The 27,994-nt window shown below is 60.3% G+C and overlaps 6 protein-coding genes across 7 annotated transcripts; 2 read left to right on the forward strand and 4 right to left on the reverse strand.

Annotated features, from left to right (window-relative positions):
* Positions 1 to 510: 510 nt before the first annotated feature.
* On the forward strand, positions 511 to 825 carry SDRG_12785 (hypothetical protein; the record flags this gene model as incomplete). The annotated part of the gene is made up of 1 exon (XM_008618865.1): positions 511 to 825. One exon carries the CDS (start codon positions 511 to 513, stop codon positions 823 to 825), a length of 315 nt encoding a protein of 104 aa, XP_008617087.1.
* Positions 826 to 1,830: 1,005 nt separating this feature from the next.
* SDRG_12786 (catalase) lies at positions 1,831 to 3,684 on the reverse strand. The gene is made up of 3 exons (XM_008618866.1): positions 2,903 to 3,684; positions 2,150 to 2,857; positions 1,831 to 2,101 (listed from the first exon to the last, which is right to left on the reverse strand). Exons 1-3 carry the CDS (start codon positions 3,629 to 3,631, stop codon positions 1,919 to 1,921), a joined length of 1,620 nt encoding a protein of 539 aa, XP_008617088.1. The 5' UTR covers positions 3,632 to 3,684; the 3' UTR covers positions 1,831 to 1,918.
* Positions 3,685 to 4,103: 419 nt separating this feature from the next.
* Positions 4,104 to 16,600, reverse strand: SDRG_12787 (hypothetical protein). The gene is made up of 3 exons (XM_008618867.1): positions 15,743 to 16,600; positions 15,309 to 15,689; positions 4,104 to 15,258 (listed from the first exon to the last, which is right to left on the reverse strand). The coding sequence occupies exons 1-3, from the start codon at positions 16,583 to 16,585 to the stop codon at positions 4,267 to 4,269; spliced, it is 12,216 nt and encodes a 4,071-aa protein (XP_008617089.1). The 5' UTR covers positions 16,586 to 16,600; the 3' UTR covers positions 4,104 to 4,266.
* A 541-nt stretch (positions 16,601 to 17,141) lies between these two features.
* On the forward strand, positions 17,142 to 17,915 carry SDRG_12788 (hypothetical protein). Its single transcript, XM_008618868.1, has 2 exons — positions 17,142 to 17,548; positions 17,592 to 17,915. The coding sequence occupies exons 1-2, from the start codon at positions 17,211 to 17,213 to the stop codon at positions 17,860 to 17,862; spliced, it is 609 nt and encodes a 202-aa protein (XP_008617090.1). The 5' UTR covers positions 17,142 to 17,210; the 3' UTR covers positions 17,863 to 17,915.
* SDRG_12789 (hypothetical protein) lies at positions 17,888 to 20,448 on the reverse strand. Its single transcript, XM_008618869.1, has one exon. The coding sequence runs from the start codon at positions 20,442 to 20,444 to the stop codon at positions 17,931 to 17,933; it is 2,514 nt and encodes an 837-aa protein (XP_008617091.1). The 5' UTR covers positions 20,445 to 20,448; the 3' UTR covers positions 17,888 to 17,930.
* A 2,223-nt stretch (positions 20,449 to 22,671) lies between these two features.
* Positions 22,672 to 26,762, reverse strand: SDRG_12790 (the record flags this gene model as incomplete). Of its 2 annotated transcripts, XM_008618870.1 has the most annotated exons (13): positions 22,672 to 22,768; positions 22,817 to 22,858; positions 22,910 to 23,244; positions 23,302 to 23,422; positions 23,485 to 23,685; positions 23,732 to 23,959; positions 24,011 to 24,218; positions 24,268 to 24,881; positions 24,936 to 25,049; positions 25,101 to 25,181; positions 25,230 to 25,583; positions 25,633 to 25,762; positions 25,816 to 26,762. In XM_008618870.1, 13 exons carry the CDS (start codon positions 26,760 to 26,762, stop codon positions 22,751 to 22,753), a joined length of 3,393 nt encoding a protein of 1,130 aa, XP_008617092.1. In that variant the 3' UTR covers positions 22,672 to 22,750. The 2 variants fall into 2 exon arrangements, with proteins under 2 accessions (XP_008617092.1, XP_008617093.1); XM_008618871.1 differs by having other exon boundaries at positions 22,672 to 22,858.
* Between the last annotated feature and the right edge of the window lie 1,232 nt (positions 26,763 to 27,994).

A 27,994-nucleotide genomic window follows, 5' to 3' on the forward strand; every position in this document is an offset into this window, starting at 1 on the left:
CTAGACTACTAGATGCCACTAGATTCCTCACGTTCGCAGTGCCTACTGTTGATTTCCTTTGCTGGTGGCCGTACAAAGGCACCTCCACCCTTTACGCGCTGGCCTGGCTCGAGAGAAACCCTAACCCTCGTAGGAACCACCAACCCATGCATGCGTCGACGACACACAAGACAATATGGACGGTGCATCCTTCTTGGTTGAACGAAGGTGCAGGCAAAAGCAATAGACCTCGTCACCGGCGCTTGTAACACCTCGATGGGTTCGGCAACGCAGTAGCCGGAGCATGGCCACTTCCGGCAGAAGTTGTCCAGCGGTGTCTCGCAAGAAGCACGTTCTGCATGGTCGGATAAGAAATGAAATTGTGCGTCAGCAAAGTACCCTTGAGCAGCGACACACACTGCCACTTCAAGGCGCACCACAAATGTGTTCCAAACACCTTCCACTGTTGTTCAAATCCTATCCAGCGGCCCACGACGCAAGCTTAACGACATGGGCTTCGTCGCCGTACTAATGGGCGCGGAGCTTCTGCCACTCGTCGCGATCTACCAATCGGGCATGATCCAAGACGTGCGCATCCTCACGCGCCTCGGCCCTAACCCGCCGGACGCCAGCCTCGGGCCTGTGCACGCGGTCATAGCGCCATGGCTCGCTCGCATCGGCCTCCACTTTGTGCCCCAGCTTTGCCCGATGTTCGTCTTTAGCTGTGCGCTCGAGTACGGACGGATCGATCTCTTGCGCGAGCTCGTGGACATGGGCCCACTGCGTCGGCAAGCACCGGCACGTGCAACACCTACGCCGACGACATCTCCATGCACAGAAACATAGGTCGCGCCATATTGAGCGGCGACGGAAGCTCCACTCACGGTCACTTGCGGTATCTCTCTCGCAGCCTGTTTCGGCGACATTGTCGACTTGCTTCGTTTTTCCTTCACATACGACGCCGATCCATTCTTGCCGAGGTTGACAGAGGTTGCATGCTCGATGGTTGACTGCGCTACGTGCAAGAGCTCTTTCAGAAGTGTGTGATCACCGCCTTCGAGGTCAATCATGTCCAGCTTGCAGGGTGGAGCGGCAGTGTGGGTCTCGTGGGGTTTCTCTTGGATAAGAGCTCTGAGAGCATGATTCCAGTGGCGTCCCAACACGCTGCTGCCCAAATTCTGTGTGCGCTTTTGCAGTGGCTACAACGAGTCGCGGTACTGGCCCATGGCTCTCGACATGGCCGTCGCCTGCCACAGCCGTGACGTGATCGAGTACTTTGCGTGGACGCACAACCTGCACGCCACGATGGCCGACGCAGCGCGGGCGCATCGACGCCGCCAGCGTCGCCAAAAAACGCGACCGCCCGGCAGACACGCTCGCGCAACGACTACTAGTAGCATGCACACGTTGCGCTGAGGTTGTCGACGACCGCTCTATATATTTCGCTCATCGTCATGTGATTTTATCAAACTATGCTTGACCCACTGTGGACTGTGGTTCGCTCTCTTTCTTCGAGGAGCTTCAACAGCTCGTGTGAATGAGACGAACGCGACGATTAGCTCGAGCCACGTGCGTAGGATGCTGCGAGAGCGATCGTGTGGTTCAATAATATGCGTTTGGCTAGCTTGAAGTTACTGACCCTATTTTATTCAAGGTCTTCTATCCAAGATACGCACCTGGTCTAATATCACGTCTCGTATTTCGGTTGCAAGCTGTTGCACCCGAATGCGTAGCTTTTCCCGCTTCAAGATCACCCAGCATCGGGTCCAAGTACGACGCCGCCGCCTGCGTACGAGGCTCGTGCATGGTCGCTAGAGGGCAAGATGCCGGGGAGCTTCACAAACACAAGAATTCACCAAATTTCAAAACGCTCTGCAACGGGAATCAATATTCATTAATGCATGTTGTCAATCGAAATATCAAAAACAATGACCACCGCTTAGAGACGCGGGTACGAGTCCTCAGTCGGTGGCACGGGCACGTACGTCGTCGCGCGGGGTGGGTTGAGCGGCGCCGCTGCGGCCAAGCGCGACGCATTGTCCTTGCCTTGCTGGCGCAGTTGCTGCACCTTGGTCGCGATGCGCGCACCATACTCCTTGTCGGCGGCCCCAAAGTTGGCAATCTACCACCGTATCAATCCATCAACTCGATACAGTGATATGCTGCGTACCGCGCGGGTCTGGATCGTCGGGTTGGCGTGGACGAGGTTGCCGGCGATGTTGTCGACGAGGCGCGCGCGCTCGGCCTCCGAGAGCACCTTGCGGTAAAACTGGCCGCACTGCGAAAAGTTGTCTTCGTCCTTGGTCGAGTACTTCATGACGCGCGTCGCCGCTGGGATCTTGGCCGTCATCTGGGCCAGGCCCAGCGCAAACGACGGACCGCCCGCCGAGTTGGGAAAGTAGTTGGGCGCGCTGCCCATGTTGCCCGTGACGGCCATGGCGCCGTCGCGCTGGTACGTCTGCGGCGGGCGCAGCGGCTGGTTGACCGGAATCTGCTGGTAGTTGACGCCGAGGCGGTGGCGGTGCGTGTCCGCGTACGAGAAGAGGCGGCCTTGGAGCATCTTGTCGGGCGACGCATCAATGCCGGGCACAAAATGGGACGGCGCAAACGCGAGCTGCTCGACGTCGGCAAAGTAGTTTGGCGGGTTGCGGTGCAGCACGAGCTTGCCGACTTCGCGCAGCGGGTACGCCGTGTGCGACCAAATCTTGGTCACGTCAAACGGGTTAAAGCCCTTGGCGAGCTGCGCCTCGGCCTCGGCTTCCGACATGACCTGGATGTACAGCGTCCACGTCGGGTAGTCCTTGCGGGCAATGGCCTCGTACAAATCTTGGATCGCGTAATCGGGGTTGGACGCGCTGAGCTTCTCAGCCTCGTCGACCTACACCGCCATGACATCTTCTGGATTCGACTACGAGAGACGTACCGGAAGGTTGCGGATGCCCTGGTCCGTCTTGAAGTGGTACTTGACGTAGCTCACGTCACCAGCCGCGTTCGTGTTCATAAACGTGTGGCTGCCGTACCCGTTCATGTGGCGGTACCCGTCGGGGATCCCGCGGTCCGAGAAGAGGAACGACACTTGGTGCGTCGTCTCGGGGCGCAGCGAAATGAAGTCCCAAAACATGTCGGCGTCCTTGAGGTGCGTCGACGGGTTGCGCTTCTGCGTGTGGATAAAGCTCGGAAAGAGAATCGGGTCGCGGATGAAGAAGATCGGCGTGTTGTTGCCAACGAGGTCCCAGTTGCCTTCCTCCGTGTAAAACTTGAGTGCAAACCCGCGCGGATCGCGGACCGTGTCGGCGCTGCCCGACTCGCCGCCGACCGTCGAGAAGCGCGCAGCCACCGGCGTGCGCTTGCCAATCGCCGCAAAGAGGCTCGCCTTGCACACGTCCGAGATGTCGGCCGTCGTCTCAAAGTAGCCAAACGCGCCCGCGCCCTTGGCGTGCACGACGCGCTCCGGGATGCGCTCGCGGTCAAAGTGCGCGAGGTGGTCGATGAGCGCAAAGTCCGTGAGCACGATCGGCCCGTTCGGGCCCGCAGTTGCCGACGCCGTGAGCCCGTCGGCCGGCAGCGGCGCACCGTTGCTGCTTGTCATCGTCGACGGCTTCTCCATGTTCTTTGCGCGTCCAATTTCGAAATGGCGACGTTGCACTTTCATGCAACGGGCAAATCCCGATCCGGAATTCCGGAAAAATGGGCAAGGTGCCCAACTTCAACCGGACGCTCACAGATGCGAACGCTCGCGACGTTGAAGTGGAAGATCGCGAAATTCGGCGAGAAGACGGTCTTGGATGCACGCGCTTGGCCCAGCTCGCTGCTGCTTCGAGGCAATTTGCTTCAAGCTACCAGCGTCGACCAAGCGATCCAGTCGTTCAACACACTGGCATTGCACGTTGAAATCCACAGCCATTTCTCATCAAGCTACCGACACAACCAATGCCACGGGCGACGACGCGCCATCACCGCGAGCGAATAGACTTGCGACAGTCAAGGATCCGAGAAGGAAATATAACTTGTATTTTCTTGGCTTTATCAAGTTTTTTCTAAATTTCTACAAATGCAAATCCTGGTGGCGCTTGGGACAACTCGGTTGCTCCATGGAGCTCTTGCGTCGTCGCACCAGGTACGCTCCAGTGATTTCGACATTTCGCGTGGACGCTTCGTCAAAGTTGCAGCTCCAGACAGAATCAAACCAGCCAAGCTAACCCAAGCCCTAGTCCATCGACCACCGCGTCGTCCGCTGCTAGTCGGATTGAAGTATTGATACATGCATTTATGCAAATTCGGTCGACTCTAGAAGCGGTGGCTCGCGAGGTCGGGGCGCGCGCGGTTGCACACGTCGCAGTAAAAGGACGCGAGCGGGTTGAAAAACGTGCAGCCGCCTTGGTCCGGGTCGCAGACCCACTTGTCCTTGGGCACTTCGCGGCGGCCGCTCATGCCCATCTCGCACACCGAGCACGTCGTCTCGACGATCGGGTTGACGCACGTGCAGTTCTCGCATGTCCACGTTGTGGCTTGCGGCGTCTTGGCGAGCTTGTCGCGCGGCTCACTGCACATGGCGCACGCCGTCAAGAGCGCCTCGTTCGTGTACGTGCACACGCTGCACATCCAGAGCGCGTCGTCGTCGGCCGTCGACTTGGCCGCGTGGTGCTCCTTTGTCGGGTCGACGTGGAAGGCTGCGCAGAGCTTGGCGATCGCCACGCCGCGTTCTTCGTGCGCGGTCTCGACAAGACCGATAATCTCGTTGAGGTCACTGGGCGAGAACCCGAGCTGGAAGCTCTCAAAGCACCGGAGCAGCTCGTCGTACGAGAGGACGCCGTCGTTGTTGCCGTCAAAGCGGTGCCACGACGAGAGGAGCGGGATCTTCTCGGTGCGAATGCCACGCTGAAACTGCTCCATCTTGGCGCGCGCGCTCAGCAAATGCCACTCGTCCGACTTGGTGAAGACCTTGGCGAGCGGCGTGTCACCCCACAGTTGGCGCTCGCGGCGGCGCAGGCGGAGACAGCACATGAAGAACTCGTGGCGCAAGTGCAGTGGAATGTCAGCGAGGCCCGCGAGCACGTGCTCCATCTGCGGCGCCGTGTAGTACATTTCGCCGTTGAAGAACCGAAAGCACTCGATGGCTTCTTGGACCGTCGGTGTCAGCGCCGCCGATGACGCGTGCGACGCTTCGACCAGCGCGCCGTCGGCCGTGCGCAGCTGGATCCCGCTGACGGCAAAGATCGGATGCGCGCAGTGAATCATGCGACGCAGCGTCTCACCTTCGGCCAGCGAGAGAGCGACCACATAGACGGGTCCCGGCACCTCATTATCGTCGGCCGTCCCGAGGTCCGACTGCGACGCGAGCTGAATCGCTTGGGCTGCCGCGTCTGTCGGAGCAATGCCGGGTTGTTGCGCGCAGATCGCAACAAAGAGTGCCGTGATACGCGCACGCAGACGGTTCTGGATCTGAAGCGGGTGCCACTCCATGAGAAAGCCCACGTTCTTGAGCCGGCGCTCGCCGAGGCCAATCCAGCGCGGACGAAAGTAGTTGTCCGAGACGAGCATCGACGCAGGAAAAGCGATCGACGGACACGCCGTGTGCGCCTGGAAGCGCGCCATCGGGTAAAACGAGTCCCCCGTCATCTCCTTGAGAGCGTCCGTGCTCCACGGCACCGGGTGCTCGTCATCGCGCGTGTACGCGCTCATTTTTTGCTCTTCCTGCTCGGCCTCTTCTTCGGCTTCTTCTTCGGCCTCGGCCTCGTTCTCGTGGACGACCTCGGCGTTCAAGTGCATGTCGCTCGACGCGGCCACGTGTCCACTGAGACTGCTCACGCGGCGCTGGACCGTCTCAATCCGCGCGAGTTCGGCCGGCATTTGCACAAAGGCCGCGTGCGCTGCCGCGAGCTCGGCCATCGTTTCAGTTATCGCCTTGGGCAGTGGCAGCTGCGCCGCGACCGCGTACGACACTTGGACGCGGAAGGCGTCAATGCACTGCCGCAGCCAGTCGTTGCCTTGGAAACGCAATAGCCGCTGCGTGGCCGTCTGGCTCTTCTTGTGCGCGTCGACTTCATCGAGGAGCGCGTAGAGCGCGCGCTTGCGCCACGTATTGTGGAGCTCCTGGAGCGAGAGCTGCACGAGCTGCATCGACTCCATCTTCATCGAGTTGACGAGCAGCCACGCGGGCACAAGCAGTCGAAAGTCGTCGAGAAGCACGGGGCCGGTCGCAACTTCTTGGCGAATCCGGTTCTCGACCTCAGGAATCAAGTATAAATGGATCGTCTGGCCAGCGCCAATGCCACGCATACGGTACGCGCCTTGAGCATAATCACGGAACGTCATGTCCTTCCCGAGCGTGAGCACGGCGCGGGCACTCGTGCACTGCTTGATGTCCATGCCGGTCGTGTGCACTTGGTCGTAAAACGTAAAGCGCTTCTCGGGCCCGAGACCGCACTGCACGAGCGGCATCGCGGCCGCGTGGTCGCGCAGCAAAATCATCTGCCGGTCGCTCGGGTCCAAGTACACGACGCCTTCCATCGACAACGGCAAGTGCGCCAAGAGAAAGCGCGCGACCTCTTCATTGTCGAGGCCCGTGATGAGCGCGCCCGTGTCGATGAGCGCATGGAACGGCGGGTCGTGCGTTGCAATGTCCTTGAGCAGACTTGTAGCGGTCCAGTCGAGCTTGCGCTCGAGCGTCGTCACGCGCGCCGACGTGAGCACCGAGAAGATGTTGCCGTCCGACTGTGGCTCATAGTGGCAGTCGCCGAGGTCCAACGGCAGCAAATTGCTCGGCGTGCCCGAGAAGCCAATGCGCTTGGCAAAGAGACTGTCGCTCCCGAGCTCGTGGCCGCACGCCGAGACCTTGAGCTTCTGAAAGTTCATGCACGACGGAAAGACGTGCTGCCGCACATAATAGTGCACGACCGACGGCAAGAGGCGCACAAGCTGCAAGAGGCGCGTCACCTGCGACGCGTCGTTGAGCTGAAAGAGCGGCAGTGGGAGGACGCCGCTCGTGCTCTCGGCCAGCGCAAGGCCTTCGAGCACCCACGACCGAAAGAGCGCACATGCGGGGCGCTGCTCGCGCGGCCCGAGCTGCCGACTAAAGTCGTGCTTGAGCTGCGCGACAACCGTCTTGATGTCGGTGCGCCGGACGCCTTCGTAGCGGTACGCAAGGATCGTGAGACCAATGAGAACATCCGGGTGCGCAAACTCCGACGACCGACTCGGCACGTCCTTGCCGACAAAGGGCACCGCGAGCAAGAGACGCGACGGCGTGTTGCCGTTCGACTCGAAATGCTGCTTTTGCAACAGCCCGTACGAGACGCGGTTGATCTTGGAGAGACAGTGCGGCAAGAGCGTCCGGATCCACTCGCGCCCGAGGTTGAGCAGCTTGAGGCCGTGCTCCGAGAGCCCATTCTCAATGTGCGACTGACTGCCGAGGTCGACGCGGTCGCACTGCAAATAAAAGAGAACGTCGTCCATCGAGAGCGTGCACTTGCCCATCTTGAAGTGGTGCGAGAGCCACTCGTAGGCAACGCGCGCGAGGATCGGCCGGAGCTTGGCGTCATAGTACGCGACATCCAGCAGCACCAAGTGCGGGAAGCGCTGCAGCGCATGCACGTTGTAGCCTTCGTGCAAAAGCGCGTGAAGCTCCGCGTGCAGCGGCGACACCGACGACGACGAGAGCACGACGTCGAGAAGGTGCATCGGCAGCTCCCACCGGTTCGCTGCCAAGTCGATCGGAAATTTGTTGCCAATCGGAAAGTTGAGCTCGGACCGGAGCGGATGCAAGAGCACGTCGACTTCGTCCATGATGAGCACGCCGCGCTGCCACTGCCGGAGCACCACCTGGAGCTCGTCGGCCATGTCGGCGCGCGCGTGGAGCACCTTGCGGATGCGCATGCCCGTCCGCGACGTGTCCTGAAGTCGAAAGTCTGGGTCGTGCGTCGACTGCTCGAGCGAGTGGAGGAGTTCGACAAACTTGAGCAAAAGCGACTTGATGGCCTCGGGCGACGCGCAAATGACGTCACCGTGCACGCACGCACGCTGGAGCTTGGACGCGAGCGCAACAATCGCGATCGGGTCGTCGTCGACGCTCCGGTCAAAGGACAGCGTAAAGATGCGCTTTTGGAGGATCGCGTTGCTGAAGCGCGACCGGAGCACGGCGCGCGACTGCTCGAGGAGCGCTGTTGGCATGACGTGCGTCACGAGCACCTTCGAGTCGGCGAGCATGTACGTCAAGAGCGGCCCGACGACCGTCGTCTTGCCGGCGCCCATAATCATCTGCTGCACGCGCGAGACGCCATTGTGCATGCTGGCCATGAAGCTCTCAACCATTTCGACTTGGCGCTGTCGCAAGAGGAGCTCAAACACAAACTCAAAGAGGAGGTAGCGCGGGTCGTACGCGTACGCGGTCCCCTCGCGCTCCTTGAGGTAGTGGCGCAACGCCAAGAGCCCGTTGGCCACGTCCTGCGACGCGTGCAGCATCCGGCTCGCGTCTTGGTTTTGGTACAGCAAATGCGACTCGACGAGCGCTTTCAGCGCGGCCGCCGACGCAATCAACCGGTTCAGATGGCTCATACGGTTGGCGCAAAAGAGCACGAGCTGCACGAGCTGCAGTACCGTCGGCAACTGCGCTCCATCGACAAATGGGTTCTTGCGCGTCAGGTCGCCGGCCATGTCGGACGACGCGAGTGTGGACGCTAGGTACGCAAAGTCAATGGGCGTGTGCTGCTGCGCAAACCGCTCAAGGAGGAAGCGGCACTTGGCCAAGCGCGTGCTCGGTGTATCGGTGACGCTAAACTCAACCACGTTGACACGCGCTTCGAGTGTCGCAATCGTCGCGAGGACAAACGCTTCGTCCTTGGCGCGCTGCGCATGACTCGCTGCAATGAGCGTCTCGAGCTTGGCCACGCATGTCGCGCCGTCAAAGCCATTGCGGGACACACCGACGAAGAACGGCTCGAGCGTGTGGTTGGTCGTCTCGGCATGGTTCTTGACGTCGTCGGCCAAGCGCTGCAGCAGGTCCTTGGCGACAACGCTCTGCGCCGCGGGGTGCGCAGCGAGGTCAAATGGCAGCTGCGTCGCCAGTTCGCGCTCGGGGCGGCAGTGCACGACATAGTCGTCGGCGCGGAAAAAGTTGAGCGGCACAAATGGATGCATCGCGTCGTGGCGAAGCGTAAAGACGCGCTCGGCGCAGCTCGCGTCCAAGGGCTTGATCGGCAACGCAAACGGAAACGCGCCGGCCCGCGCGCGACGCACCGTCTCGGGCAGCGTCTTGTGCGCGTGCGTGAGCTGCTGCCGCAGCGGCGGGATGACGCGGTCGCTGTTGGTCACGAGGAGCGTCTGAAACTCCATGGTTGTCATGTCGAAAAAGTTCTTGAGCATCGAGTCCTTCAAGTGCTTCGAGTAGAGGTTCACGCCGCGCTCAAGCATGTGCGTCGAGTCGCGGTCCACGGGCAGCGCAGGCCACGCGTGGTACGGGTTGGAGAGCACGACCGCGACCTGCGACATGGCAATCGACACCGAGCACTCTTCCTCACCGTCTTCGACGACTTCCTTGCCCCAGCGCGCGAGCTTGAGATGCAGAAAGCGCGCGAGGAGGTCGGCCATCGACCGCGTGTACTCTTCGCCGTGCAGGCGTAGCGACACCTGCCCGTTGAGACACTCGTACAAAAAGAGGCAGCCGAGACCGCGATTCGAGCCGCTCGCTTCGTCACCGACAATCTCATTGTCCCAAATGAGCTTCATGCACTCTTCGTCGGCCAGGAGCGCCGACGGCCGCTTGTAGCGCACGGTCGAGAGCGTCGTCGCGTGTTCTTCGAGGTACGCTGCCGTGAGCATGTTGAGCTTGACCCACGGCTGGCCACCGACGCGTAGACGCGCGGGCTTGACGTCCGTGTCGATCTGCTTTTGCTGCTCGGCGACGCAGAGGGCCATGCGCACTTGCAGCAGCGGCGACATGTTTTCGCAGAGCGCGAGAGCGTCGAGCTCCTCTTGGGCGTTCAAGCGGCACTCGGCTTGCACGTGGGCGACGCTGGTCGCAACAACATGCAGCTCGTCCGCCAAGCGCCACGAGCACTTGTTCTCGCTGTACTGAATCGCGAGCGCCAATCGGACGCGGCACGCGCACGCATCCGGGTGCCGGTCCTGCAGCGTCTTTTCAATTTGGTTGAAGATCCACTGCTCCTCGTCCGTAAACGGCACGTCGACGTGGCACGTCGCAATGTACTGCGCCGCGCTTTTGTACTGGCGGCCCATGAGCGCGAGCAAAATCAGGTACAGCGTTGAACTCAGACTCGGCGTCAGCACAAACGTCTGGCTCGCGTGCACCGGATACAAGTAGTAGCGCGTCTCCATGACCTGCTGCCAGCCTGCCGACGCGCGGTTGGGCACAACGACCGTCGAGAACGGCACGCCTTGCACCATTGGGCGGTACACATCGTGGTTGGCGCACAGAAACCGGTACTCGTCACGGGACGTGGCCAGTACGACCGCGTCGGGCATCGACGTGGCGAGGGCGCGCAGCGGCGCCGAGAGCTTCGACATGTCGTCGAGGCAGATAAACCACTCGCGCTGGTCGACCATGTAAAGATGGACGCGCCCGTCGTCCCCACGGCGCGGCTCAAAACGCAACTTGAGCCGCGGCAGCTCAATGAGCGCAATCTGCGACACGTCTCCGATCGGGTCCGACGCAGCTTCGTGCTGCAAAAGCGCCGCCGGCAACGTCGCCGTCCAAATCAACACGTGCGAGAGATCTTCAACGCGCCCAAGGACGTGGGCAATGCGCGCCATCGTAGAGTCGGCCGACGAAACGTGGAGCGGGTTCAAGAGCACGAGTTCGCCGCCGTGCGTCGTCTTGACGCGCTTGGCGTCGGCCTGCTCGCTTTCAGACGCTTGCTTGACCAAGCGCGGCGCATCGGGCAGGGACGCGTCGGTATCACCACCGCGCGTGTCGGCTTCCATGCGTGCGATTTCGTCCGCGTTGTCGGGCTCGCAAAGCCACGCCGTTGCCAGCGTGTCGTCATGGTTGAAGAGCTCCAGCGCATACGACGCCGCAATGCGTGAGACGGATGACGCCGCCATGACAGCCTCGACGAGTTGCTGCTCACGGAGCGACGCCTCGAGCGCTTCTTCCGGAATCTCGTCGGCTTGAAGGATGCGCGTCTGGTTGGCTTCGTCCAGCAGCCACATGGCGGCTTCCTCGACGCTGTTGTCCGACTCTTTGAGTGCGAGAACGCACCCCGAGTACGAGAACCCGAGCGACATGAGCTGGACAACGTCTTCGTCAGCAATGACCATCTCTTGGCGCATCGGAGGTGGCGTCGGCGGCACCACAATCGGCGCAGGCGGCGGCGCAATCACCGACGGCTGGCCCGTCTTTTGCTGGATCAGCGTCGGCGCGGCATCGATCGCCTTACGGACAACGTACGCGACCTTGTTGTGCTTGAGCTGGATCTCGAGCTGGTACTTGAACCACTGCGACTCGCCGTCGAGCGGCTCGCCGCGCAAGATGCCGTCTTCGCCCTGCCAAAACTTGAACGCCTCGAGGAACGCGCTCGGAATGATGCCCTGGAGAAACCGCGGTGGCAAGTACGTCTCGACGCCGTGGAGGCTCTTGTTGCGGCGCAGAATGACGAGCGAGTTGCCGCTGCTCTGAAGCTCCATAATGTCGCCCGCTGCGTACTGCACACTCGGCGCGACCGACTCGCCAGAGCTCTCAACGTTGGGCACAAAGCTGTGCAGCGCGAGGCGCGCGTTCGACGTAAAGAGGAGCTTGCGGTGCAGGCGGCGGCCGTGCGAGATGAGCGAAAAGACATGGAGAACGTTGTAGTGGCGGTACACGACCATCTCCTTGAAGGTCGAGAGAAAGTCCGACTTGTCGTTCTTGTGCAGCGCCAAGAGCGTCACGTGCGGCGCCGTCGCGGGCGTCACGCTCGTCGAAAGGAAAAGCGAGAACGGCAGCTTCTTTGCCGGGTCGTCCTCGGGAAAGAGCGCGTTGACGACGCTGCGCACGAGGTTCACAAACCAGAGCTCCGACTCAATCTCGTGCTCGTCCTTCGAGTAGGGATCCAAGCGACGGCTGTACTCGGTCCCGAGATACAGAAAACCCGTCTCCGTGGGCTCGGCGGGCTGCGCCGGCGCGGGTGACGGCGCCGGCACATGCTTGGGCGTCGCACACACCTCGCACGCGGCGTTGGGCTGGTCGCCGTTAAAGTTGGCGCACGTACACGCCGGGCACTCCCAGTACATCTTGGCGTCGCTCGGTACGGCGGGCGTCGCGGCCGGCACGGGTGGAAGAAACACCGTCGGCGTGTCGACGCCTTGGTCCTCGGGCGACGGCTCGTCCCACTCCATGAGCTCGCACTCGGTGCCAATGACGTGGACCCAGAGGCGGTGTGCTTGGCGTGCGACGAGGCCGCAATGCAGCGCTTCGTTGCCAAAGTGGTGGCGGTAGTCGGAAAACTGCACCATCGAGTCGGGCACGGGCTTGAGCTCGTCGTTGCGCCAGAGAATCTCGCCCGTTTGCAGATCAATCTTCATTTCGGCCTGCGTGCACACGTAGCGACCCGTGCCGGCCACACCAGCGTCCATCGTCCACTCGTGCGTCGGTACAGTCTTGGCCCGAAGCGCAATGTGCAGGATCGAGTTGAGCAGCGCGTTGCAATCGCTCGTCGAAAGCGACTGGGCAAAGTCGACGATTGACCGGCGCTTCACCTGCAGTAGCTCAAAGAGCTCGCTCTCGAGAACGCCCGCCGGCGGGTACAACACGTTGGTCGCATCCTCCTTTGGCTTCTTCTTCAAAATGCTCGGTGCTTGGATGATCTCCATGCCGACCTTCAAAAAGACGGGGCGATCCGTGAGGTACTTGTCCAACGACCCCGTCGTAACGTTCTTCGTGTCAATACCATGCGCTTGGAGCCAGCGCAAAAGCCGTTGCTCGCTCGAGAGCTCCGACTCGTCTTCCAGAAGCACGTGCATGCCAAAGCAGTGCCAATTGCGCACGTACGCGACACTTCCGAGGAGCGTCACCAGCCGCGCCGGCGTGTACTCGTCGACGCGCAGGTTCATAAAGAGAAGCGCCACGTATGAGTGGATGACGCACGCCGTGCGGAGGTCGTCCTTCGCCTCGGCCTCCATGCGCCACTTGTCGAGCGTCGTGAGCCCAAAGCCAAAGAGCTGGTCCACGAGCTCGCTGCGCAGCGCCTGGAGCGTCGCCAACGTCGTCGCCGACACGTGCGTATGCTCGTACACGGCAAACGTCACATATCGCAGGACGTCGACACTGAGCTGGAGCATGTACAAGATGAAGCTCGCGTCCGACGAGTGCACTGACGCCTCGCCGAGCTCTGTGATCGCCTGAAGCATGAGAAGGATCGGGCGCACGGTCGCCTCGGGTGCATGCGAGAGCTCATTGAGCAACAGACCGTTCATCGTGCCAAGGTGGTCGGCCGCCTTTTGGTGGTGCACGCGCGCGTCCAGCACCTGCTCGAGCGCCTCTTCCTGGAGCACGAGACCGCTCTTGCGCAGTGGCACGTGCGTAATCATCTCGGCGCTCGACTCGCCGTTCGTGCGCAGGACCCAGTCGCCGCCTTCAAAGAGCACAGCGCGCAGCAGCGTTTGCAAAAGCGGGTTGAAGAGGTACATGACGCGGTCCCTCGACGCGAAAAAGCCCAAGACGAGCGGAATGCGCGTATACGGCACAGTGAGGTAGCTCAGGAGGTACTCCGACTCTTCCGACGAGAGCGTGCCCTGGAAGAGCGGCAGCGCATCTGTGTGCATCACATCATCCTCCGTCACGACGGGCAGCGACGTCTGGAGCAGTGGCGGCAGCGACGCCGGGCTCACAACGACGGGGCCCTCGCCGAAAAAGAGCTTGCGCTGGGTAAAGCCCGAGACATCAATGTCGGCAATGTCCTGGTCAATGCCACGGAAACCGGCAACCTCCCACTTGAGCTTGCCAGCGAGAAAATTGCGCGAGATGTTGAAGCGGCGGCCGTAGCGCGACGTCGCCTCGTCAAACGTGAGCGACCACATCTGCCATTGGCGCAGACCCGTGCGGCGGCGCATGAGCTCGTCTTCGCGCGTCTCCATCGTGCACAGAAACTTGCACATTGTCACCAGGTCGCGTGTTTGGGCCATCTCGGGGTGCTGCTCGGCTAGCGGCGTCGAGTCCGAGAGGAACCAGTCGACGAGCGCCTCCATTTCGCTCGGCGGGTTGGCGTCGTCGGGCGCAATGAGCGGGTAGTTGTACAGCTCCATGAGCTTGCGCAGAAAGCCAAACGTCGTGCTGTACTTTTTGAGCTCGACCTTTTCGTCCGGCATGCGCAGCTCAAAGAGCGGCGTGAGCGTGTTGAGCGACGCAAAGTACGCCAGGACGCGACCACGCACGACTGCAAACGACGGCTGCACAAGCTCCATCGCGCGCGCCGTCTCGAGCAGCGACCGGCTGTTTTGGCAAAACGAATTCGCAAGCACATAGCCCTCGGCCATGAGCAGCGACATCTCCATCGGCGTGTCGACAGCAACTGCACGCAGCGTGGCGTCGTACATGGCCAGCGCACAGATCGAGGCGAGGGCCCGCGTGGCGTCCAAGCTGCGCGACGGCCGCTCAATCGACTGCCACACGATGCCGAGAATGAGCACGAGGTTGTGAATGCTCTTCAAGACGCCAAACTGCAGCTCTTTCCCGACGGGCTGCCGCCACATGTCGTCGTCCGCAATCGACGGCACGGGAATCGTCTCGGTGAAGAGCGTCGTGACAAGTTGGATGACTTCATGGTGCAGCGCGACGCGCGAGGACGATGACCCGTCTCCCGCACGCTGCAAGAGCGACTGACACACGCCCTCGCAGCGAATAAAGGCGGCCGCCGCCAGTTCGATCGTACCGACGCGCTCCGGGACGTCGAGCATGCTTGCAAGCACGGGCACGACGGCCTCGGCGACGTTGCCTGCGTAGCCATCGACGCTCGCGGCCTTAAAGTGCTCCATGTGCTCGAAAGGAAGCAGCGGTACTTGGCGATCAAACTGCCAGTTGGACGTGTCTTCAGGCGCCGGCACCTTGGCGGCAATCAACGCGCGCTTCGCGTCGATGTCTTGGATGAGCTCGTGCACGGCGACAAGGTCATCCGTCAAGAGCCCGCCGGCAGCGTTTTGCTTGATCGCCGACAGGCCCGTTTGCTTGAGCGCCATGTGGATGCACGCGCCTTCCGTGTCCGAAAGCGTCGGCAGCGGCAGCTGGAACGTGTCGGACGGCACCCACGGATAGTGCTCGCCAATGGGATCCTGGAGGACGAGTTCAACGCCCTAGATCGTCGCAAAGTGAGTCGTGATGCAGGTGCAAACGAGTGGCATACCAGAGGCGTCTTGACAGCGCCCGTTGCGTCCATGACGACGAGTTGCGGCATCTTTGAGACGTGGAACGCTTGCACGAGCTTCTTGCGCGCCGCCATCTCTGTGATCGGGACGCACGCCCACGAAACGGGAAGCGACATGAGGTGCGACTGGTACTCTTCGTCCGTCGAATCGAGCGGCACAACAATGATCGCGATGCGGCGACCGGCGGCCGTGAGGCTGTCGCAGAGACGGATGAGCTTTGTCCGGAACGTCTTGCACGCAGGGCAGCTCAGACTCGCAAAGTAGACACCAATGACCGGAGCGTCCGCAATCACGTCGGGCAGTTGGCGACTGCCTTGCAGCGAGTCGATGAGAGAAATCCCTGCCAGCGCTTGAATGGCCTACAGGTTCAACGCCGTGAGACATTCAGTAGCTGCCGCCGAGATGCGCATACCTCGACAGCTGACGTCTTGAAGGGCAGTGTCGGGTCGTCGAGAGCAATCAAGTCGTCGCGCATCTGCTTGAGGATGCTCCATCGCACGCGGAACATGATGCGCTTGATTTCAAAAGCCGAGAGCCCTCTCTTGCGCAAGAGAAACTTGGCGGCTTCGACCACGTTCTTGACAAAGCCTGTGTTGCTGCGCTGCGGTGTGCAAAAGTACACGTCCGGCGACGTCGCAAACGCAAGCGGCAGGACCGAGTCGGCCAGCCATGGCAAAAGCACGTCGTAGAGCGTCTCCATGCGGTGGTACTCGGACGGCGGGTTCTTCAGCCAGAGCGAAAAGGCAAGACTCCAGAACGAGAGGTCGAGCATGCGGCTTGAAGGCACATGGGCGATCGTCGCGCACGACTGCACCTTCATTTTGAGCTGCGTCGGGTCCGTTGGATGGTAGTCGCTGCCAGGCCCGCGGTTGCACACTGTGAACGAGTACTCATCGGCCGCCGTCTTCTCGACAATGTAGACGACCGCGTTCCGCGAGAGCTTCCCGACCCAGCCGCCGGGGATGATGTACGGCGTCCCGACCTGCATGTCCCGGAGGTAGTCCTTGAACTTGCCCATTGCGTCTGTGAATTCCTTGGCATCCTTGGTCTCGGTCTGCGCCCATGACACCGCGTCGCGGAGGCTCGCGGCGACGGCCTTGACGCGGTCGTCGTCCTCGAGGCCGAGGAAGTGGGAGACGAGGAGGAGGCCGTTCCCGAGCTGACCCCCATCGAGCTCCGTCGCCCCGATGTACGGGTCGCCCATCATGCCAATGCATGCGTCGACCTTCCAGATCTTCCCCGCGGTCAAGTCCATCGCAGGCCGATTCCGAAAATGTTGGACGAAATCGTGGGGCAGATCTTGCCGAGAAATCCTCGTTTTTTTATTCAATATCCACCACTCAATACAAACAGCAAGGTATTTTATTGACAATATCTTTTTTTCGAACGCCCTTCATTGGCCCAGCTCCAAACCAACCAATCAAATGCGTGGAGGCGAGCAAGGGACCACCCCTCGCGCCGTGCCAGCTACGGCAGGGGTCCCAGCACTAGCAGCAGCAGCAGCGGTCCTTCCATCACAGCAGCAACAACGTTGGAGCTTGACCGTAGCGGACGCGGTCCTCCAGCGTTGATGTGCGAAACAGCGGGTCAAAACAGTGTTCATGTACTGTTTCGCAGTACACTGTACTAGTACATGGCGTTGCTAGTGTTGGTCGTCGTTGCGAAGCCGCGATCTTTCTCTGATGTCAACAAGGATACGCAAATGTGGAACGAGATGGACGATCTGGTTTAAGCACATGTGGTGCTGCGCACTGCGCGGGCAGCAATCTAGTTGGCATGTCTGGTCCAGAAGATCTGGCGCCAAATTCCACCTCCTGTAAACCTCTGGTTTCGATCGGCTATCCGGATAACATCCGGCAATTGCACATTCCGCACCACGCATGGGACGAAGCCGGAGCCGCAGCGGGTCGCTGGACAGCTGGGGCCGTCGCCGCCAGCCGCGTGGGCGACCGAACGAGCGCGGTCGCGATCGAAGCAGAGAGCGCAGCCGCGACCGCAGTCGGGATCGCAGTCGGGACCGGCCACGCGACCGTCGTGGTGGTCGCGGGCAAACGCGGTCGCGGTCTCGGTCGTTTGACCGCCGTCGCCACCGAGACTCGCCGTCGCCGCCTCGGCGCTCACGTCGCAGCCCGAGTCCTCCGCGCTCGTATCGCCGTAGTCGAAGCCCGATTCCCAAACGCAACACCGCCGAAGAGAGCGACGCGGCCCGCGACTACAGGTACACGCTTCACGAGACGCTCCTATCGTACCGTCGTGGATAGAGAGCGTATTCTGCAAGGCGATGGCGACAGCACGACCACAGACGCGGTCGAAGCAACGGCCGACGCCGATGATGGCTTGACAGAGGAAGAGAAAATGATGGCGCTCATGGGCTTTGGTGGCTTCAACACGACCAAGGGCCAACAAGTCGACGACAACGTCGCCGGTCCAGCCTCCGGGGCCGTGCGCAAGACGAGCAAGCGCGAGTACCGTCAGTTTATGAACAAGCGTGGCGGTATTCCTCGCGGCCCGCCGCCTCCGCCCTCCATGTAGGCCTCCGCAAAGCGCACACCAAACCTCGCTCAAAACAGTCGTGCCATTACACAGTCTTATGCATTTGCTCACAAGGCTTCGCGGATGAGGCGGTTGTAGTAGTGGCAATGGACGGCTTCATTGTGGCGCGCGAGCTTGGCAGCGGCCTGCACCATCGTCGTCACATGCGGCGCGAGCACGCTTAGCGTTGGGTGCAGCTCCATCTCGTTTGTCTGGAGGAACGAGGTGAGCGCCTGCGTCACGCGCTGGAAGAAGAGCTTGTAGACCGCATTGGCAGGGTCGAGCATGTGCTCGGCACGGCGCTCCAAGGCCGCCGTATCAAGCGCTTGGCCTTTGGCGCCAAGCACCCGCGCCGCCACGGCCGACGCGTGCACGGCCAAGTCGGGCAGGCGCGTCTCGTCGGCGTGCGCCAGGATGCGAATTTGGTCGCAAAAGGCCGCCGCGTCCTTGGGTGCATACGCCACATGATGCGGCGCCAGCGCGCCTTGGATGAGCGTAACGAGGCACGCTTGCATCGTGAGCACGTCCATCTGGTTGCGCAAATCGCGGACGCGGTCCTTGTCCAGCTCCAACGTCTCGGGCCATGGCGTATCCACCGCCATGCCGCTGGTCACCAAGCCGACAAAGGCGTCTTGCACGAGCGACCGGTACGCGCGGCGGTCACCAGCAGTCAGCGCGTCGCGCAAGGTCGGTGCCGCGGTCGCCAATTGCCGCGTGAGCCACTGCGACGTGGCCGCAAGCGTCGTCGCACCTTGCTCGAGCTTGAGCGCAAACTTCTTTTGCTCGTGCTCGACGCCGTGCCGGGCGACGTACGGCGCGAGGAGCTTGAGGTGCGCGTTCATAGAGTCGATTTGGATCTCGTCCACTTTGGCAAAACCAAACTGCAAGAAACGGACGAGCGCCTCGACCCACGCCGCCTCGGACGCCGGTGTCTCCTGCGACCGGTTCAGCCACGCGTGGGTCGAGCTCGTGCGGGCCGGCGCTTCGCCGTGCAAGATCGCACGCAGCATCTGCTGCAGCACGGTCGCCCACTCGTCCCAGGACGACGAGCTCGCGAGTGCTTCGAGGTGCGCCGTCGGAAGCGCCGTCGCCAGTGCCTTGTGCTTGAGCACCGCCGTGAGCTGGTCCCGCAAGTCCACAAATGAACCGACAATACGTGCGCGGTCGCGCGTTGCCGCCAGTTGGTCCCAGAACGCCTGGCGCATTGTCTGGGCGACTGTCGCGTGCAAGGTCAGCGGCGCATCGTCCAGCGACGGGATCTGGTAATTGGGGTTCAGAATGAGCTCGTGCGCGAGCCGGTCGTTGGCAAACACCTCCTTAGTAAAGCCAAGGTCCGGCTTCGAGAGCGGCTTGCGAATCGGGCTTGACGGTGGCGTCGCCTTGGCCTCCGTTGGCGGCGGCGTCTTGGGCGCCATCTGCTTGGCGACGCTGGATTCCACCTTGGCCAGCTTTGAAGCCGCGACCGTTGGTCCAAACGACTGCTCCATGGACGCGCGAAGCTGCGCCATCTGGCGGCCCGACTTGTCGTGGACATCGGCTGAGCCCGTGCGCGTGGCCGCAAGGTGAACCGCGTACACCTCGGCGTAGATCGTGAGCATGTCCGCATCGAGTTGCGCAGCGTCGTTGGCCTTCCACGAGTTGAAGAGCGCTTGGTAGCTGAGGCAGTACGCTTCCCAGCGCTTCCAGGACGCTGCAAACGCCACGAGCGAGCGAACCTTGAGCGTTTCACGCAGCGCAGCGAGCTCGTCCGTCAGACGGGACGCCGCGCAGGCCAATGGCGCGCTGTACTGGCTGTCGACCATCGTGTCAGCTGGGTGGTGCGCAAACATGCCAGCCATGAGAAGAACGCGGTACGACATCGGGACCGGGCTCAGCGCTTTCGTCAACACGTGGGCCGCCGCCGCAGTCTTGCGGTTCTGGACAAGCTCCATACTCTTCTCAAACGACGCGTTGCTGATGTGCGACCACGCCGAAATCACCGTCTGCATCGCGGGGGCGAGGGGCATCGCGATCGAAAATGCCTGCCGTACGTGCTTCCACGACCGGAACCACGTCTGCAGCTGCGTCGCGGCCTGGCTTTGGCGGGCATGGACGCGCTCGCGCTTGTGCTGCTCGATACGAAGCGCATGACGCGATAGCTTCGAGACGTACGCCGTCGTGAGCTGCGTGCGACGGTGATGCGCTGCATGCAAAGACGCATCGTAGTGCTGGCGCTTCTCAATCAGACGGTCGGCTTGATGTTGCAGTGTCGACATGATGTGCTCGTTGCGCTGCTGGCAGTTTTGCGCCGTCTGGTTGAGGCGCTCGAGGCGCCGCTGCTCCGCCGCCTCCAAACGCGACTGAATACGCAGCAGCTGGTCGTCGGCGCGAGCCTGGGCTTCCAAGTGCACGGCGCGGGCGACCGAGATGGCCTTAGACACATGGCTCTGCGCCGTTTGGCGTCGGTGGCTCAGCTGCTGGCGGCGCTTTCGGCGGGCCTCCGAGATGCGGTCCCACATGGCTTGGAGCTTCTCCGAGGCGTCGGTCGCGACGCTACCGTCCGCGCAGCGCTGTTCGAGGCGTAGCTGGCAAGACGACTTCATCGAAAATGCGAAACTGGGACCAAAGCACCCGTTCTCTCGAATGTTCTCCCATATGGCCAATCGGAGATGACCAAATACATTCCGGCGCTTCGATTGGCTGAAACTTACCAGGTTGAAGTGGGACGTAGTATAGATCGGCCAGCGCAGGATTTCATGAGCTTCGTCATGAAGCCATGTTGCACTTGCGTTGGATGCATGAAGATGGATTCTCCAGCGTTGCAGAGCGTGAAGTTAGCCGCGAAAGATGCTGCTTGATGATTTCTTGTGTTTGTGAAGCTCCGCGGCATCTTGCCCTCGCTAACGACCATGCCTCGTACACAGGCGGCGGGCGACGTCGTACTAGTACGTACCCGATCGGTGGGCTGTCGCTCCGTCCTTTGTACCGGTATGCGGGCTATGCTACGCATTCTCCGTGTACAACAGCTTGCAACTGAAATACGAGACGTGATATTAGACCAGGTGCATATCTTGGATAGAAGACCTTGAATAAAATAAGGTCAGTAACTTCAAGCTAGCCAAACGCATATTATTGAACCACACGATCGCTCTCGCAGCATCCTACGCATGTGGCGCCCCAGCAAACCGCAGAATGGACGCTGATTTGCTAGTGCACTGTAGGAACGCGTTCGCGTTGAATCAAGTTGCAAAACAAATGCAAAGGTCTCGCACACGCGGTGCTACGCACAAGGTCTTTTTTGCCCTCGCCAACGAGATTTGCTTCCTGTGTGGGTCCCTGATGCTCCACCGGAATACGAGCTTGGCACGTCGCCGAGCGCTTCCGATCACGCTGTTTTGCGAAGATGTAGCTATCTCAAGGTGCCTCGACCGTCCTACTACATTGTAGCTGGTCCTTCATTATCTGCTTGTGGGGAAATATCGTGATGTGGTTTGCACTTCCGAATGACGTGGCAGCGCGTGCAAGTACAACTGTAGGGGAAAAAGACGTCGGGTCGGCAGCATGGTGTGTGAGGATCAGCAGAATTGAATTTGCCCCGCCGCCCTCACATACCGCCTTCAGCTTCAGTACACGGTTGTCGGCCTCGACGCCGACGCATGGGCCTCCAACGCCACGTGCCTCCGATTTGATAAGATTCTTTGCACACACCGTGCTTGCGCTGGGCGCATTTGCTCGCGCGTTATGTCATGCCATGGACGTGCTCCGCGTCCCGCTTTTGGCCCGTCGACGCTGAAGGTCATTCGCCAGCGCGCGCGAAACACGTCGTTTGCGCGCTCGTCTGGCCTGGCCACTCCAGCGCCGTCGTCGTTCTCGTGTGGCCCAAGGTGCTTCATCTGCACCTCCTCAGCTTTGCGCGAGGCTTTCGTCTTCTCGGAGAGACGCGCGGCTTTGACCGGGTCGCTAACTTGGTTTATGTCCCTCTGGAACATCTGCCCTGGACATTCTTATCCACCTTGTCGACACGACGCACCACGCAATGCCACGACGCGCGGCCTCGGCAACTTTATCGGTAGCTAGCTATTGACCAACTAATCAATCAACAACATTTTCTCAACGACTCTTTTACTTGTTCACTGACGGGCACAGGGCATATCATCATGCTTTCATTACCATTTGGACCTCAGGTGAGGTGAGGCGGGTTGCGTGAGAATTCTAGATCAAGAATGCTAGACTAGCTCGACGACAAGATCCGTGCGTTGTCAAAATATGGTTTGCACGTGTTTGGCGCTAAACACCCAGAAGTCACTGCTTGCGTCTACCATCAACGTGCATATCCATCGTGTAGACTGAACGATACAGGTCCAACACTGCATCAGGGCATGCTTCTTGAGCTTATAATCGCACGCGCTTCGTCTACACGACCTATTGGAGCGCTTCGACGACGCTGTCGGGGATCGGCTGGTCGGTCGTCCTATCGAACTAGATAACAGAAACGTTGGAAGCGAACGACGTTGGTGGCCAACTTAGCGCTTCGCAGTCGAGATGCGGGCGACTTGTACAAGATCACGACGGCGCGCATTCCTGCTCCAATAACAATACACCTCGGTTTCGCCAGCACCGCGATTGTACCGGCGCCAGGAAACCAGCCGCATCCAGTTGAGTTACCGAGTACGAGTTACCGAGTACGACGAGTGCCAGTAGGTCGCGTCCCGCGCTGCTCGTTGGCCAGCGAGGTCGCCATGCGCGTTCGGAGACCGGCCAGCGCATGACGTGGTAGCCCCTCAAGGCGCATCGATATCGATCACCCTCATGCAGATGCTTGTTAAATACGCATTAAATATGAATAAAATAATGAGAAGAGCGGTTCCGCGGGCTGGAGACGGTTCATGCTGGCCTGCGTCGTCCTTGGTCACGTTCGACGCGTCTTCTACACGTTCCCATGAGCCATCGGAGCGATATCGCACTATTGCCCCACCCCTCGCGCGGCATCGAGACGTTTCTTGCGATCTTCGCGACTCTAGTTGCCGAGACAAATGAGATACATGGTGTTCCAATAGTAGAGGCATACCTTGGGACTCTCGCCGCGCTTGCGCTTGGCGTCCGGAAGCGTCTCGTTTTTGGTCTCTTCCTCGTCCGGGGCCTTCTTCTCCTCCTCATCGGGGTCCGCCTTCTTCTCTTCATCATCCGGATCCGCCTTTTCTTTTTCGTCATCGTGTTGCTCGAGCGTCGCACGAAGCGTCACGTGCTGGCGGTAGACGCGGGCCTTGAGGTCGTCGTCCGCCTCGGTCTTGGCCCACACGGCCGCAAAGCTCTTGGTGCCGGCGTCGACAAACGCGCACTTGTCTTGGGCATGCGCAAACAGCTTGCGCCACGTCGCGTGGCCTTGCAGCGCCGAGGCATTGCCTACATATATTGTCATGTAGCATCATCATCATCATCATCCAAAGACGATACACGTACAGTTGATGAGGCAGAAGCGGCGGCTGCGGGATGTCATGACGTTCGTGCGTCGGTCGTCGGCGAGGAAACCCATCTTGCCACTCGTGACGCACGAGACGATGATAATGTCCTTCTCACGACCCTACGTTAAATGACAGATGCGTCACCAAACGACCGTCTCGTCTAGCGAGAGGTAGTAAGTACCTGGAAGCCGTCGACCGACGACACCTCGATGCTGGTCCACGGCTTGAAGTCCATCTTCTTCTTCTTGTCCATCATCTTGGCCGCAACCTTGGCGTCAATGGCAGCCACAAGCTTGTGCACTTGCGGCTTGTACGGCGTGATGATACCGATGCTCCACTCGCCGCTCTGGACTTGTGGGTATGTCAGCATGAGTTGCTCGATCTACAAAAAAGGAATGTCAGTGTGACGTGCGCCGCGAATGACGGACCTGGTCGATGCAAAACGTGGCTTCGGCGTCGTTCTGCTTGGACGTGCCGACGAGCTTCTCGACACCCGCCATGTCGACGACCGTGAGCGGCTGGAACATCGGGTGGGCGTACATGGCCGGGTCTTGGGTCAGCACACGTTGCGCGATCGCCGGCGCGTCCGTCAAGGCGCCGTGATAGAACGCATTGGTCGTAAATGCACTCATAAATGGGTGCATGCGATGTTGTTCCTACAGATTTTATGTGAGAAAAAATATTTGTAGAGAATTGGCAGTACGTACGTTCAACATCGTCACGGGCAGATACCCTTCCAAGCGCTCCATGAGCGAGACGGCCAAACCGTGCTCCTCCGCGGTCTTGCTGAGCACCGTCGGCGCGAGCTGCTTGGTGTCACCGACAAAAAAGAACCGACCGGCCTGCGCGAGAAGCGCGAGAAGCGAGCTCGGCTCGGTCGCTTGGCCGCACTCGTCGACGATAACGGCGTCAAAGCTACAGATGCAACAAATGAGTTTTCATCAGGTGAGAGAGAGAGGCGTACCCCGATTGCCGGAGCTTGTACGCCATGTCGGAACCCGCACACGACGAATGCGTCGCAAAAATGATGTTGGCTTGGCCCGCAATGCGCGCAAAGAGGTCCCACTTGCTCAGGTTCTTCTCGACGTTGAGGTTCTTGGCGCGCTTGCCGTTGGCGGGAAGCTTGCGGAGCGCGTCGTTGATCTCGGCCTTGTAGTGCGCGGCCGCCGTCGCGAGGCCAACGTCCCGCGCGCCATGTCGAGTGCCCATCTTGACGGCCGTGAGCGCGGGCTCTTCGGGTCCTTCCGGGCGCGGCAGCTGCGCTTGGACCTTCGTGGGGTGGCCGACGAGGTAGATGCCGACCGAGAAGACGCGCTCGATAATCTCGTCGATCGCGGCGTTCGAGTCCGAGGTCACGAGGACACTTGGCAGTCGGCCCTTGGACGGCGAGGCCTTGGAGAGGAGCGCCGAGAGCAGGGCGCAGATCGTCGACGTCTTGCCGGTACCCGGCGGCCCCTTCCAAAGCGAGATGCCCGTCTCGAGGTTGCCGAGGCCGCGACGCAGCGCCTTGAACTGGGACGGGTTCATGTCGGACGCGAGGAGCCCGGCCACCGTGACGTCCACGTCGTAGAGCGACGGCTAAAGCAGAAATAAATAAGTTTCACGCAGTGTGTAGACAAGAGGTAGGTTTACTGTGATGAGCAACTTGTAAAAGTTGCCAAGCGCGGCCGCCGCCATCGCGATCGCTTTGGTGGGCGCCTTGTCCTTATCGCTGAGCTCGGCCACGACCTCGTGGATCTTGGTTGCCTAGGCATAAAAACAATGAGCCATGGAGACGAAAATCAAGGAATATCGTACCTCGAGGCTCTCGACCGACATCTTCATCTTGGCGAGGTCGGTCAAGAGCGTCAGCACGGCGTCTTCGTCTTCCGTGGGCATCTATTGCATAAATATGTGAGGCGAGCCAGTGCAAAGAAAACAATGTACCTTGTTCTTCTTGGCCTTGGCCTTGCCCTTGCCCTGGGTTGGCATCTTGGGCAACCCGGTCGACGTCTGGATGACGCCGCGCAGCTTCGTTGCGGCAACCTTGAGCACCGAGACGGTCGCGGCGGCTCGCGACTGGTTGAGCACAACGTCGCGCAAGTGCTCGGGCAACTTGTCGACGGAGCCGACGCCCTCGAGCATTCGCAGTGTTGTCACCAGCGACGTGACCACCTTGGCTTCGATCGCCTTGGCCTTCGGGAGGTCGAGCGCCTTTTTGTCCGCCTGGAGGAGGACGACGTCGATCATGGGCCCGTAAACGCGCTCGACGACGCCGATCGCATGTCGCGCGTTGTCGACCTAATCATTTTATGCGTATATAAAGAGAAGAGGCAGTTGATTGACGCACCTTGAGTCGGACGACGTCGCCAATGATGAGCGAGTTCTTTTCAAGCGTCTGGAACGTCGCCACGTTGGGGTCCGAGACGCCTTCGAACGAGGCCGCGAGTGCGGTGGACGTAGCGGGCAGCGTTTTCTTCCTACATTTCGCGGAAAATATGAGAACACGGAGCAATATCGAGAGGAAACATACCCACAGACGATCGCGGCTTGGGCTTCGGCGATGAGCAGCGCGCCGAAATGTACCTTGTACGTTTCCTTGGTCGACATCTTGGTCGAGAACGTGGGCGCCTCGGGCCAAAGTACTCTGAGGAAATAATCGCGCGTCTCGGCCGACGATCTCGGCGTCTTGAACGACGTGGGCGTCTTGGCGTCGTCGAACGCCGTCATCATCGCCTTGATCGGGTCCAGCTCCGCCATCGCCTTGAGACGCGCGCCGGCCTTCTTCTTCATGGCGGGCGACGACGCCGGCGACGACAGCGGCGACGGTAGCGGAATAAAATCGATCAAAAGCGGCGATAGTGACGGCAGCGGCGCCAAGCGTCGAGCCGACGGAGACGTCATTAGGCGCGGGTTGCCTCGAATACGCTGGGGCGACGGAGTCGCCATGAAGCGTGGGTTGCCTCTGATACGCTGAGGCGTCGTCGGCGCGTTAACCGGGATCGATGCGGAGCCTTCAAGAAGCTTTTCCACGTCGCGCTTCCACTTCATGAGTCGATGCTTCCCCGCAAGAAGGAGCTCGAGTTGCGGGCCGCCAATTGCGATGAACCGCGTCGTGTCGATCCCCGGTGCGAGCTCCAGCTTGAAGTGCCCGACAAACGCAGCGCGGTGGCCGAGAGGAAGTGCCGGGAGGTCGGTGAGGCCCACTGTTTGCGTGCGCACATCGTTGTACGGCAGCACGACGAGCTCATCCGTGGCCCGGAGGCCGTCAGGAAAGAAGGCCTGGAGCTTGGCCGTGTCGATGTCATGGGTGTCCTTGGCAATGAGACTGCCGACGTCACGGAGAGAGACCTCGACCATGGCCTTGAGCGCTGTCGGGACGTCGTGCGAGGGAAAGACCGCCGAGACGCTCGCCGTGTCAAGCTCGTACACGGCCAATCCGCCGGGGTTGGAGCGACTCGTGACAAAGCGGCCCGCCATCGTCAGCCTCTGCTTCAAGCTCTCTGGAAAATGGAAGCCACCCCTTAGTTAGTTGAAGGTTCGCGCGCCCTTAGTCGGCCTTCGAAGAGCGCGCATGCATGCTTGCCGACACCGCATCTCATCGACGCGACCACCTTGATTTTTGAGGCGTCCTTTTTATTTTATTGCATACTCATATATTTTGGCACATTGGTTTAAAAATAGTGCAAAAAAAGTAAAAGGGGTAGGCCCCCTACCTGACGCCCTTTGAGGTCCCTTCGATTAGGACGGTTTCGCCAGCACCTCGATTCTACCGGCGCCAGGAAACCAGCCGCATCCAGTTGAGTTACCAAATACGACGAGTGCCAGTAGGTCGCGTCCCGCGCTGCTCGTTGGCCAGCGAGGTCGCCATGCGCGTTCGGAGCGCGCCCAGCGCACGACGTGGTAGCCCGTCAAGGCGCAATATTAAGTGGCTACCATCTGTTTGGGTTGGAAAAGACGTACGATTGATTGGTCACAATCAATATCTCCTGCGATGGGATTGGATGAAATATAATATCTGCTGCCATTGGATTGGATGCACGTGGCAGCCTTGGGGGAGTGTGGGCTGCTGCCACATCACATCGACCGCCTTCACTGGAGACGGTCAAAAATTGGGAGTAGCGTGTACATTGGCTCACCCGTACAACTCATCTAGTACGCGATTGCAATGTACTACGACGTATGAAGCATGTTACCCACTTGTGCTCACTAGATCGAGTATCGTGCTTCGCTTTGCATCATCACGAGTGATGCGAGATTACGTTGAGCTTTCATACCAGCCTGCGTTACACCGCAAATCGCTATAGAGTTACAGGGTTCAGTTTCGGTAACCATTTAATGCATCGTGGCACAAAGATTGCCGAAGCAGTAACGGGTATGCATCCGATCGTCCATCAAGAATGCACCGCCAGCGAGAAGGCGGTTGGACGCTGCTCAAATGCTCGCTATAAACCAATTGAAAAGAATATGCCATAAAATACATTCCGCACCTCACATAATAAGCCGACACGCCTTTCCTCGCCTCAAACAGGGCTCCAACTGTGGAGCGGCCAAAGTCCAATACCTCGCGGACCCGATCACTCTCGCTCAGATATCTAAGACTCGATCTATAGCTCGACATTGGGCGTACAAAGTAATCGGTGTCACCTTTGCACAAATAGTGTCAATGCTTCAATTCGGCCAATTACTAGAATTACGCGCAGTCTAGACGA

This window comes from Saprolegnia diclina (genome assembly GCF_000281045.1).
Source record: "Saprolegnia diclina VS20 unplaced genomic scaffold supercont1.52, whole genome shotgun sequence".
Classification (NCBI taxonomy): Eukaryota; Oomycota; class Saprolegniomycetes; order Saprolegniales; family Saprolegniaceae; genus Saprolegnia; species Saprolegnia diclina.